Genomic DNA, 13,639 nt, shown 5'->3' on the forward strand with positions numbered 1-13,639 from the left:
CAAATTCCAGAATATTTAGTATGATGGGGAGGAGGCTTACATGGTTTTTAACCTAGAATCCCAAGAAGTCCATGCAACTGCTAAAAGGGTAGACAGAGAAGTCTTCTGTCTTTAATTGCATACTTTTTTGGTTTTTGGTGTTTCAGATTACCATTTATTTTTCAGGAATTGCTGGGCATGAAGAATGTGAAAGACATCCTAGGTTTGATTCTAGCATTTGGAAATTACATGAATGGTGGAAACAGGACACGTGGTCAAGCAGATGGATTTGGATTGGAAATACTTCCCAAACTGAAAGATGTTAAAAGTAGAGTAAGTACTTAATTTCCATTGGAATTTTGTTAAATCAGTAGTTTAAAGATGAGCATCTATGAAAAGGAAATATTTGTATTGTTCCAGTGCTCATGAATTAGTACCAGGGCAGGCCCAACGTAATTTTCAAGTGTAGGCGAACAGAATTTTGGTGCCCCCGCCCAAACCAATCACTGAAAAATAAAAGCGTTGGATAAGTGAAAATGTTGGATAATAAGGAGGGATTAAGGAAAAGCCTAAATAAAGAACAACACTCTGAAAACAGGGGAATTCCAGACAGGAAACAATCAGGGTCAGCGAACACCTCCCAACCAAGGATGCCCTCAGGGAGGAAGCAGCCAGGCTTTGAATCTGCAAGGCCATTAAATGCTAATCAAGCTGGCCAATTGGAACATTCACACTAGCCTCAAAGAGAGAAGAGCTCTTTCTCCCACCCTGGACTTTCCACAGATATATAAACCCCACTTACTTAGCTTCCAACAGACCTCACTACCTCTGAGGATGCTTGCCATAGGTGTGGGCCTGGCCCCGGAGGCAGGCCTGGCCCTGGGCCAGGCCCTGAAGGCCGGACGCAGGCCTCAGAGGCCGGGTGCAGGCCCTGAAGCCAAGTGGGCCCACAGACCAAAGCCAAGAGGATGTGGGGGGTGCGTGCCCGGGTGCGCGTGAATGCGTGTATGCGTGCACACCTGCCCCCTGCCTCCTCTCGGCTTCGGTCTGGCTGGGCCCGCTAGGCTTCGGCCTGTGAGCGGGCCCAGACCAAAGCTGAGAGGAGGCGGGGTTGCGGGCACTCATATGCATGCATGCACGCGCAACCAGGAGCGCCTCAACTGTGCCCCCAACAGAATGGCACCACAGGCAAGTGCCTGGTTCGTCTGGCTGTTGAACTGCCTCTGACTAGTACACAATCTTTTGTGGAAATATTTCACAAACATACATACTGGAAGCCTTTTTTACCTGCTGTACTTTGGATCCAACTGTATATATTTTTAGCAATCAATGCGAGTGCTAGAAATGCCTCCTGAGTTTTGGTCAATGCATTTAAGCATTTTCTGTGCAGAAAAGTTCTGTACACAATTTTCTGTGCAAACTAACCCCTGAAGTGTGAAAATTCCTCTCAGTCTGTGCTCTTCCTCATCAGTTTCCTGACATTTTAAAAAGACAATTTTTCAAATATTTTCAAAAATTATTTCCATTCTTAATTGCTTGTTAACTATTAAGCATCTGGTCCAGTTGCCATAGGACTTATTTCATTATTTATAATGAACAGTAGCTGTATAGGTTGTCTTGCTACAAATAATAAGAAAATTGAAATGCATGAATCCTGAATTAAATACATCTTCCCCAAGTATGTTGCATAGCTAAATCTTATACTGGAGACATTTGGTATGCTATTCAAAGAAAATGCACACTTCAAAGACATTCCACATATAATACATTTCAATGTGTTTCTCTCTGTGCTTTTTAATAATTTCCTGCTAGTATTAACTTCTTACTCAAAGTACAGTTTATCCTTCTTCCTAGTTAAACTCGACTAAATTGATTCAGTAACTCACACAGTAGTAGATCAATGTTAATCTAGTATTACAAGAGTATGAATATAGAATGTTATTTACCATTAATTGTTTGCTTTTGCTGAAATTTCCATTTGTTAAACTGTTGCAAATCCTACTAGGTTGTATATGTTTTATTTATCATGTAGGATTACTAACAATTTCAGACATCCAGGTCACAGGATCAATAAAATATGGTCTGGGGTTATATAGTATTTGTTCAGTGATAAGGGCTATCTAATTTCTTTTAAAGGTATGAGTTAATTTTGAAATTTGCTACTAGAAAGCAACTCAATTAGATTTATATTAAAACTAACATTATTGACTTGAATAGGAATTTCTCTTATTAATTAAATGAACCTCAGTGCTAAGGAGCCAAAAAATTTTAGTTCACTAGCTGTTCCTTTATTCAAACCTAGTTATTTTTTATTTTGGCAAAACAACTTCCCTTTTTTGTTAACTCTTCACGATCGTGTTTACATCACAAAACTCAGGTCTTGTACTCAAGTTTAATTATAGTGAACAGGACTGAGAGGTTTTCAAAGTTTGTAATCTAACCAATGTTCTCCCACCCTGTTTCTAAAAATAATAACTTCAGAAAGTTACAGAAATCCATGTGAAGTAAAGACCTCCCCACCCCTAAGAGAAGACAAATATATTAAGAACATAATTTTTGGGAACCTTCCCTTATAGCATACAAACATGTTTTGTCTCATAAATATATCTTTTCTAATATCCCAAATTATTAAAATATAATTTTATGTACGTAAGAATGTTTTAAGTTTTACCAAAATTGTGACAAATATTCATTGAAATATGTAAGATTACATCATAATAATAATAGTAATAATAGTAATACATACTTTATTTATGACCCGCTCTATCTCTCCAGGGGGACTTAAGGCAATTTCCAGCGGGAGTAACATAGTGGCAAACATTCAAGGCCAAAAACAGCAAGTAATAAGTCAAACAACGTGTAAACAAAATTTAATAAAGATTATAAAACAAAAAACTTAAATAAGCATAACGTAATACCATACACACATGGACAACATAATAAGCTCAAATATATATACAAAGATGTCCTAATCCTCCTCCATTGAGGAATCACTACAAATCTAGTTCATTAAATCATAAAACAGAACTGAAAAAATGAAACCATTTTTATTTTGAAGAGCATTTGTTTGATATAAAGTTTTTAAAAACATGCCTGGAGTGTTAAACTAGAAGTAAGAGATCAGGACTCAAGTCCCAACTGAGCCATGAAACTTACTGGGTGACCTTGACTCACATTTCAGTTAATTTTAAATAACAGATATACCCACTGGTGTATAAGGAGATCTGAATGGCCAAATTTTCCATCTTTTATTGGAACATTCTTGAAGGAAATGAGCCCATCAAAATCTTCTGAACAATGCATTTGGTTTTTGAAAATACAAGGAATATGTAGAGGAATTCCACAAATAACATAAACAATTCTAAGCATAACATTTATTTTAATTGTGTTTACTTTATTCTACAGAACTAGTTAGTGGAAAGGTGGGATATAAATGTAAATAATAAATAATTATTTTTCTTTATTAAAATGTTTTTATTCCACAAAGCAATTTAATGAGAATTTCAGAAATATAATCCACTCTCTCCAAGTAAGGATGGTATAGTGTAGTGATTTAAGCATTGAACTATAACTCCAGAGACCAGGATTCAGATCCCTACTCAGCCATGGAAACTGATTGGGTGGCCTTGGGCAAGTTGTACTCTCTCATTCTCAGAGGGGATTTCTCTTTGAAGCTTGGCTCTCAGATATATAATTTATACTGTAAGTACAATGAGTATCATGGTGTAGAAGAATCGGGGTTTGACTAGACCTCTGGAGACTAGGGTTTAGGTTCTCTCTCAGGAATAGACATTCATTGGGTGACAAATCCTACTCTGAGTCCCAGAAGAAGGCAAACCCCACATTAGGGTTGCCATAAGTTAAAACCAACTTATAACCATGCAACAGCAATTGTCCAAAACACAATTAAAATGCTTTACAGCAAATTAAGAACCAAACTTGCATGTTTGCCTAATAATTAATTTTATAATCAAGTGTTTAATCATTGCACATTGTTATAGGGATTTTTGTTTACTGCGTGTTTAAGGTTACAACAGTTTAATTAATTTCAAGGTTTAAGGATTTCAAAGCAACAAGTGAAAAGGGTGGTTTTCTTTGCATGCAGATGGTCTTCCTGAGTTCTCTATAGAACCTCATATAAAGATTCCCCATTGCTCCCAGGAAAGTGAATTTCAGAACTCTGAGCCTGGAACTGTATTAGTTATAGATAAATATAATTTAAAAACTGAGAAAAAAATATATTTAAAAATATACCAAATATACAAATATATGTATTTAATTTAAGTGTTTAATTTAATATTTCAGTGATATTTTTCAATCTGATTTTCAATCTTTCTCTTTCTTTAGGATAGTCGTGTTAGTCTTGTGGATTATGTTGTGATGTATTATCTTCGCCATTTTGACAAAGTAAGTCATTGGGTTGCATTAGTTATTGGAATATATGAGCACTTAATTTAATAATGGTAATAACCCTTATCCATGCGTTTTATGAATTTATGTTCACTGGAATTTTCCCATTACTCTATGGAAAGGAAAATGCTCAGGAATCATAATTAAACACGTAATCCAGGATCTTGAAAATTGTTTGTGTTACTCAGTGTAATGCTAGGATGACAATTTCAGATATTAAAATACCGTCCTCTATTTTTTTATGTTATGTGGATTTTCTATTTTGTTTTCATTTTTATGGTAACTGGATTTAATATTATATGCATTTTTTAGGAAGCAGGAACAGACAAGAGCGAGTTTCCACTACCAGAACCTCAGGACTTCTTCCAGGCTTCCCAAGTTAAATTTGACGACCTAATAAAAGACTTGAAAAAAATGAAGAAAGATTTAGAAGGTAAATAAAAATTGAGGTCTATTTTAAAATATGCTTTAAAGATGTTGAATAGTCAAGTCTTCTGCGTGTTTAGTTCACTCTTAAATATTTGTAATGCAATTGTAATGTTATTACATGTCAAAATTGTAAACAAATTTTAGTAAAGAATGCTTTTGTTAGTATCAGCATCAGTTTTTAATGTTGAAAAACATATTGAAGTTGTTGTGTTGGGTGCTGAGCAAATGGGGTTTTGAATTATATTTTTCTTCATGCAAATGGAGACCAGTAATGAAGTGTGTGTGTGTTTGTGTTTGTGTGGTTGTGAGAGAGAAGGGGAGAGAGGAAGGGAGAAAAAAGAGAGAGATTCTGATCAAAGTAGGCATAAAAGTGATCACAGAATAATTTACTCTTCCAGTTATGATTAGTTGAATTATCTCATAGTCACCTTAAAGAAACTTCCAAAGGTCAACAGTTGTGAGGAAGTGCCAGTTGTTATTTATTCAATCTTGGCATACATGAGTGCTCTATCTTCTCCCATCTCTTGGCTCTGTAAAACCCTTGGTCTGCCCTCCCTTGTGTGAGTTTATGCTGAAATGTGATCTGTGTTCGATCTTCTATTTTTCAAATGTATAGTCTTGGTGCCATGCACTAGATTCTTTTCATTCTTTCTGGCTGTGCGCCAAGACTCTGACACAGTTAGGATTTCAGTAACACTTACAAAATGAAGAAAGAACATTGCAAGACTCTTAATCTTCTAGTAATTTAAGTTGAATTTTTATACAGATGAGGGGTTTTTTTTAAACCTACTTTGATGATTCATAGAATATTGGAAATAATATTTGTGATTTTTCCATGTGACTTTATTGTATATTTCCTTTAAAGTAGTAGCACTGATGAAATTTTAAAATAGTTTAGAAAATAGTTAAGAAAACTATTTTTAGTCAATGAAGCTCTGAGTAGTAGTAGTAGGAGCAGGTCACTTTCTCCAGAGAAATCCAGTGTTCCTAGAATAATAAATCAGAAGTTTAGATACACTAAATGTTCAATTAACAGGTTCTTTAAGTGGCAGAAGAATTACCGTAAGTGTCTTTGGGTGGAAGAGACTTACAGATGTCCTACTCAGACCCATATTCAGAACTTAGAAATAATACTTTTTTGTAATACAGTTCTCAGAATCCCTAAATCAGCATGGACACCAACAGTACTATTGATCGTTGAACTCTGGGAGCTATATGCAAAAAAATGTAATTTTTGTTAGCCCTGGAATCTTTGTTTGTGTGTTGAGTAGTTAGATACTGTTCCTCCTGACTTTGGATCCAACTCAATATGTGATATGGTTTTAATACACATTTTCAGAAAGTGAAGATTATCCCCATACCATATTTATAGAGATAAAATTGCTTGAAGCTGTATATGAGGAACCTCAATGTATTTAGGCCAAATTCAAAACTAAAAAAAACTTTTATTTCCTTCATATTCTCAGGAAGGCCCCATTAAATGCTTACTAAAAATTTAACCATATATATGTAATACTAGCAGGAAATGAGGGAAAGTTTTTCAAATTATATTTATTATTGTCAGTGGAATTTAATTCATGCAGAAGAACATAAATATTCAATAGGGAAAGAAATCATTTTTAATAAATTATTGTACCACAGGCATACCATAAGGTTACAAAAATGTGTGCAAACGGACAGGTGAATTTCTGGAGGTATGGTGAGAACAGAACAGATTATATACAATTTGTGGAAAGGTTTGAAGAAATAGTTCAAACTGAATTTTCTCTGGATCCAATCATTATATTATTAGGGAGAGTTGAGAGTGTTATATGAAGAAAGCAAGGTGATAAAATTATAGGTAGTAGGTTATTCACTTCACACCTAGTTGCTAGAGTTATTTGAAACAGCAGTAGTGCTCACCAGCACAGGAATAAATGAAGAAAAGATGGAAATATTGCTCCTACACAGATTGAGATATAATTCCGTGATTCTCAGCTTTTAGTCCTCCAGATGTTCAGATTTCAGCTCCCCAAATCTAACATTTTGGCTATACTGATGGAGGTTTCTGGAAGTGTAAAATTGTTGGATGATTAAAGGTTGAGAAGTCCTGTTATGAGTAAATGTAGGTGTTTTAACAAAAGGTAGTGTGCTGGTACAGCTGTACCAGAAGCTCTGACTTTATTTTCTTGCTGCTAATGTTTGCAGTCATAGGACAGGCCGCCTGTCAATCATCATTAAGTTTGGTTCCGCCCCTTGTTCAGGGCTCTGGGAGGGAAGGAGCCATTTTTAAGTCAGTCTCACTTAAGGAAGCTAAGCTACAGGACGTAGACCAGCTCGTCCCGTAGAAAAGCTTCATATCTCAAGAACATCCGGGGATATAGAACATCCGAGAAAACAGAAACAGAAATTCCAAGGGAAAAGTCCCAAAAGCTCTGGCTGAGAGCTCACAGCCTCTCAGCTCCTGAGGGAAACAGCCCTAAAGTTTCCAAAGAAACCTTGGAGAGAGAACAGCATCACAGATCCATGGAATCCCAGCTGAAACATCTGCAAGCCTTGGTTGGTAGGTCTACTCAATGCCCAGATGCATTTGGTTTCGGTAGTAGGTCCCACATCAGCTAGGCCCATTTGATAGACAGCCTGGGAGAGGTTATAAGGGGATTTTCTTCTTACAGAGAAAGTACAGTTATCCAAAGCCAATTGCCCGTCCCCTGGGGACAAGATTGAAAAGCCAACAGTTTATTAAGGAAACCTTGAAGTGTTATTTGACTCCTTGAAGATTTATTATTTATTCATCAACAAAGACTTTGTTATTTCATTAAAGACTCAAAAGGCCATCCTTTTCAGGGAAATCCTCAAGAACCTCTCTTTAGGCGCCCTGGCTTCCCGCTGGGCATAAAGTATACGTCCTATACAAAAGACAATAGTTACAGGCCCAGCGCATGACAGAACAGGTAGGAACTCTTTGGTATTTGGGATGGTTAGATTCCAGAACTGTATTAAATCGTAAGAAAGTAAAAGATCAGAGGTTTCATATATTGTATTGTAATATACTATCTGAAATCCTTCTGGTGCTGGTGTAACCATGTCAGCATAATTGGTGGCGGATGGAGAAAGAAGATCATAGACACACTGGTGAAAAGAAAGGCCTCCAGATGAAGCTCTTCAGGGCAAGGAGATTGTGCTGCTTTCACTCATTTGGAAAAACTGCAACTGCTCATCTAAGACCCCAACAGGAATCTACTCGCTGTTTTCCTATTTTTACAGAAAATACAAAGGAAATTGGACATTTTGACAAACTCCCATTATTACATTTTTAGATCTTTCAATGCGTCTGAATGTTTTTTCCTAGATGTATTCTTAGACACATCTGGAGAAGGTAAACAGATTCTCTAGTGAGAAAAGATTTTATTAGTTGGGGAAAGTGAGGCCCATCAGCTTTATATAATTCTCAAACCTAATTTTAGTGGTCCCAGAAGCCTCTGCAGAAAATAAAAAAAGACATTCCTGTGCAGATTTGGGGGTGATTTTCAACTGGCAAAAAGCCCAACCCCAAATCAACAGCAAACATGGCAATTTCACTCATTAACCCCATAGATGCCCCCAACACCCCTCAAAATACAGGGTGTTTGAAAAAGAACTCTCTAGTTTTAATGTATATATACTTAACACTGGGTAGTTCTTTTTCAAACACCCTGTATATTTTGAAAATAGCTGATGTCTTCCTAAAATGAAAAGAAGTGATCAGAATTGATACCCTGTCGTTTCCAGTGCTCACAGCATGTGTGGGTGTAGCCTATGGGGTTTTTTTCATGTCAGGAGCAACTTGAGAAACTGCAAGTCACTTCTGGTGTGAGAGCATTGGTCATCTTGCAAGGACATTGCCAGGGGACGCCTGGATGTTTTGATGTTTTTACCATCCTTGTGGGAGGCTTCTCTCATGTCCCCACATGGAGCTGGAGCTGATAGAGGAAGTTCATCCATGCTCTTCCCGGGTTGAATTTGAACCAGCAACCTTCAGATCAGCAACCCAACTTTCAAGTCATCAGTCCTGCCGGCACAAGGGTTTAACCTACTGCGCCACTGGGGCTCCTCAGCCAATGGGTTCATGGTGTGAAATTTAGTCCCCAACCCTCCTTCAGTTGTCCATTCCTTTCTTCCTCCTCATTTAATTCTACCATGGTTGTGTGAGCAATTGCAATTTAGCATTTTTGTTGCTGTGAGTTCTCCAGGCTGTATGGCCATGTTCCAGAAGCATTCTCTCCCGACGTGCCACCCACATCTATGGCAGGTATCCCCAGAGATTGTGAGATCTGTTGGAAACTAGGCCACTTGCCTAGTTTCCAACAGATCTCACAACCCCTGAGGATGCCTGCCATTGATGTGGGTGGAACATCTGGAACCATGGCCATACAGCCCAGAAAATTCACAGCAACCCAGTGATTCTGGCCATGAAAGCCTTAGACAACACAATTTAGCTTTTGATTTTTTTTCTTCTTCATGGTTTCATTGTGTACAGTTTTGCTCTGCCCAACTTGGAATGGAAAGGCAGCGGTATATTTTCCTAGGCAAGTCCATTTTTGAAATTGTCGTCAACCAATTTCCAAGCCATCTTAGAAATGAAAACTGTTCATGGCTCTTTCCCCTTCCAATAAGTCAAAATCCCGTCTTCTTGTATAATGTTAAAGACAATTTTACCTGAAATGTTTTAATCGAAGAGGATATTGTTTTAGTACATACATGAAAGATCTGATGCGCCTCTGTAGTTTATGGCAGTCAATAAAAGCCATCACTTTTGGCAAAATGCAAGTAAAGGCTTAAGGCTGAAACAGATGTGATCTGCAGTAGTGATGCTGAGAAACATTTGGGCCATTAATTCAGACAAGCACAGACTTTCATATATATTTTATTTGGACAATATTAACTTGAGTTAATATACACAGATATATAGGTAGATATGTGTATGTGTGTGTGTGTGTTTTATATATGATGGATTTGTGAGAGTTGCTAGTTGTTTACGAGGCTACTTGTTTTCATATTTTTGGGCAACATTCGCATTTTAAATGTTGGGGATTATTGGGAAGTTCTGGGGTTTACTAGAATCCACTTATAGCTGTTTCTTGTAGATATTAAGTAACTGTCTCTTCATCGCTCTTATAAATAATCAAAGTAGTTTACATGTATGGGGAAAGCAAATATCCATGCATTAAATGAGGCAAAGCTTAAACAACGGTGATGTTCTCAGATTCCAATAAGGACGTGCTTTTATTTTTAAATATATATTTAATATATATTTTCTGCATCAGGTAAGCAAATTGTGAGAATCAACATTGTAGTCAGTCAGCTTTGATCTACAGTGAAATAAGGTTTTAAAGATACTTTTTCTTTTAAATCAAATCAAATAAATACTACGCGTTAAAATTTAAACCTTGCTCTTCATGTCAGAGTCAAATGACTTTGTACTCTAAGTTTCCAGTTTGAAATTCCTAGACTTCACGGAACCAAGAGTTCAAACACAGAGGGGATTGCTGATATTTTCTCCATTTGATAGAGACATATCATGTTCCATTCACTTTACTAGAATTCTTTCACTTGGGACTTTAAAGATATAGTGTCAAGTAAACCATGGTAAATTGCAATTTTTTAAAAAGAGAGATAAAATCACAGGTGAAATTTTTTAAAAGTTTTTATCCCTGAATGTAAAACCCAGTCAAAATCCAAATGGACCTGAACTCTCTATCTTGGCTTTTACAGAGACTAACTTTGACATTTAAATGAAACTTTTGGAACCCAGGCCACATGATGCTTCTAGCAAGTATTGAATGGCATACCTAGAGTCGGGTAAACCCAGCTATCCAGATGATATTGCAACCCTAATTTAGACACTTCAAAAATTGATAACACTAAGATGCAGTTGGTTAGGGCTTTTTGTAACTAGAGATACAATTTGTCTCAGGAAACTCCTTTATTAACACATTTTGAGTACAATGCAAAAAAGTATGTCCTACTGAAATGAATGGAAGTAAAAGCTATTAAAGGCTGAAACCTTAGATGACTGAGTGTCATACTGGATCATGTCCAACTTGTATGTCCCAGGGCATGTTCCACCCCCCACAGCAGAAACACACAACACATGATGGATTTGGAAGGAATGAGGAAACAACTTCATTACAGCTGTAGGTAGGCAGGATTGGCACAATGCATGGGTTCAGATCCAAGCATTGACCAACTTGTTGATCAGTGAGCCCAATCTCCATCCCAGTGACAGGAAAGCATCCACATGATGGGAATCCCTCACGTGCCCCTCTGCCATCAGAGGGTGCATGGCACACATTTGACTCTGAGTGAGGCGAGATCCCGGATCCCCAGAGGAAGCCCCAGCATTACATAGTACTTGATGTCCTAGGTGTCCCACATCCAGAACCCATGGCAATTGCCTCATTTTTTAATATATTTTTCCAAAAATGACATAACAAGAACAAATAATGCCAGCTAACACCTCCCAACAAAGGATTTCCCCTTTCATCAGCCAGGCCTTGAAGTTGCAAGGCTATCAAATGCTAATCAAGGTGATTGATTACAACATTCACACTTGCCTCCAATAGACAAGAATTCTTTCTCACACCCTGGACCTTCCACAGATATATAAACCTCCCTTGCCTAGTTTTCAATATACCTCACAACCTTTGAGGATGCCTGCCATAGATGTGGTGAAACTTCAGGAAATAATGCTTCTGGAACATGGCCATACAGCCCAAAAACTCACAGCAACGCAAATAATGCCCGTTGTCATATAACCATCAATATGTGCCCACAGTAATAGAAAGAGGATGGGTGGGATGATGCTCCAAAAGAAACTGGTGAGCATCAGGAAGAACAGAGGAATATATATACCCCAGAAAGACACCACTGTATTGAGACTATTCCTGCTATGATCTTGGGCCCACAGCAAATCATATTAGCCTCGTATCATAAAAACATCACTTCATAAGTTGGGCAGCACCTTTCTCTAAGTGTTGTCCTTCAAAGTTCTTATGAATTATGTAAGTGTAATCATTTTTGTTAAAATTTTAGGAGTATTGATATTTGTAAAATAAAAAGCAGAGGTCAGAGAACCAACGTTCTATAGTGTAGATTTATTTACATGCTACACGTTAGACAATTCGCAAGAAGGATTTTCAGCTAACTGCTATAAAGAGCATTTGTTTCTATTAACAATAAACTGTGGCTCGCTCAGAACCTGTAAAAGCTATTTTGGGTTTATAAAACCTGGAAACTCCCAGTCAGTATGGAAGATTCTAGGACCTGAAATCCAGTTGTACTGTTTTTAATTGGAAAAAGCTTGTTCAGTCCATACCTGGACACATTTAAACATTATTTCATGCAAAGAAGGTGAAAAACAATGACTTGGGTTTAAGAAATCCTTCTCCCTTTATTCATTATGAAAGGCTTCCTTGGAAAAAGGAGATGTATAGAAGGACTGTAGCTCTCTAGTGGGCTGGTAGAAAAATACAGAAGTGAGGAGCAAGAAGTGGAATAGAGAGCTCCAAGGAGAAATGAAATAGGCCCAAGAACATGGTGTAAATGTAATCTCCAGTAATACACGCAGTCCTGAGGGCAGTATGTTGGTAAAGATTCTTCCAGTTCCAGCAGACATAATGTTAAACTGTGGATGACTTTTTACTGGTATCTCAGTTTATAATTGTTACATTCTCCATTTCCCAACTTTCATGTTTATCTGCAATATTTTCTACATCTAAACAAAAGTCTTAAGGTTGATACACTGTCCAGAACGTTAGATGTGTTGCTATGGCATAAAAAATATTTAACTTTGCTAGCACTTTTTAGTTTGTTTTGTTGTACTTATTTTTAGTTTGATTTATTGAGGGAAGTTTCACAGTATAATGGTTTGAGGTGTTTGTGAAACCATAGAAGTCAAAAGCTGCTTTGCTTTCTCCATTTATTTAAGACCAAACAATTTACTTTACCTAAAAAAAACCCTACTTTGGACATACAAAGAGCCCTGCAGTATCAGACAAAATGCTTACTTGACATCCTATTTAACATCCTTTTAAATAGGAATTCTTTAATAGCAATTAAAGAAACCCAGTCGATCTTGATCATGATCATGATTGTGATTACCATTATCTTGGTTTCACAATTTATGGGATGTTTACTGACTGAAATTCTGGACTATCAATGATTTTGATTCTATTCAGGAATCTAGGAATCAGTGAGGTGCTGGTGGATAATGTGGCATGTTCCAAATAACACAATCTTTAAAATTTAAAATGTTCCATTTTCTTTACAAGTCCTTGGGCCTTCAGTATTTTATTCCAATTACTAAATAATTTAAAATGTATTTTCTTTTCATTTTAAAATCCTTCCTGAACAGTATGGTTTTCATTCAGGATGCACATGTTTTTTAAAATGAACTGTTAAAAAAGCACGTCTTGATTAGCCCTGTAGTAGGATTGCTTGTCAACTCTGAAGCAGATACTAGTAGATACACAAGCAGTAGTGACAGTTAGAAACTCTCACTGGAAATTAGTTAATAAAGGGTTGTATCAGTGACAGATTTACAGGGGTTCATGCTGTTAAATAGTTGGCTTCACTGTCAGGATGATTCCTATAAGTGCTACTGGTAGATCCAAGTATTTGTTCAGCAACTCACTCTTATCAACACTGAACTATTTCTAGTGTTACATTTATTTTAAAAATGACATTTAAAAATACCAACTCCTACCTGGCAGACATTGCAGTACTACTTGCATGAAGGTTTGTTTATACATAATGATTCTTTAGACAGATTTACAAGTGCCTGTGGAGTTTTAAAAGACTA

At 36.9% G+C, this 13,639-nt stretch overlaps 1 protein-coding gene across 6 annotated transcripts in view; it reads left to right on the forward strand.

Moving 5' to 3' along the window:
• fmn1 (formin 1) overlaps positions 1 to 13,639 on the forward strand; it is a 222,357-nt gene that overhangs the window by 174,795 nt on the left and 33,923 nt on the right. For all 6 annotated transcript variants that reach the window (XM_062968198.1, XM_062968197.1, XM_062968199.1 and 3 more), the window contains 3 exons: positions 166 to 312; positions 4,327 to 4,386; positions 4,702 to 4,822. In XM_062968198.1, coding sequence (XP_062824268.1) covers positions 166 to 312; positions 4,327 to 4,386; positions 4,702 to 4,822 — 328 coding nt within the window. The remainder of the gene's footprint in view (positions 1 to 165; positions 313 to 4,326; positions 4,387 to 4,701; positions 4,823 to 13,639) is intronic.

Source organism: Anolis carolinensis, chromosome 1 (assembly GCF_035594765.1).
Source record: "Anolis carolinensis isolate JA03-04 chromosome 1, rAnoCar3.1.pri, whole genome shotgun sequence".
NCBI lineage: Eukaryota > Metazoa > Chordata > Lepidosauria > Squamata > Dactyloidae > Anolis > Anolis carolinensis.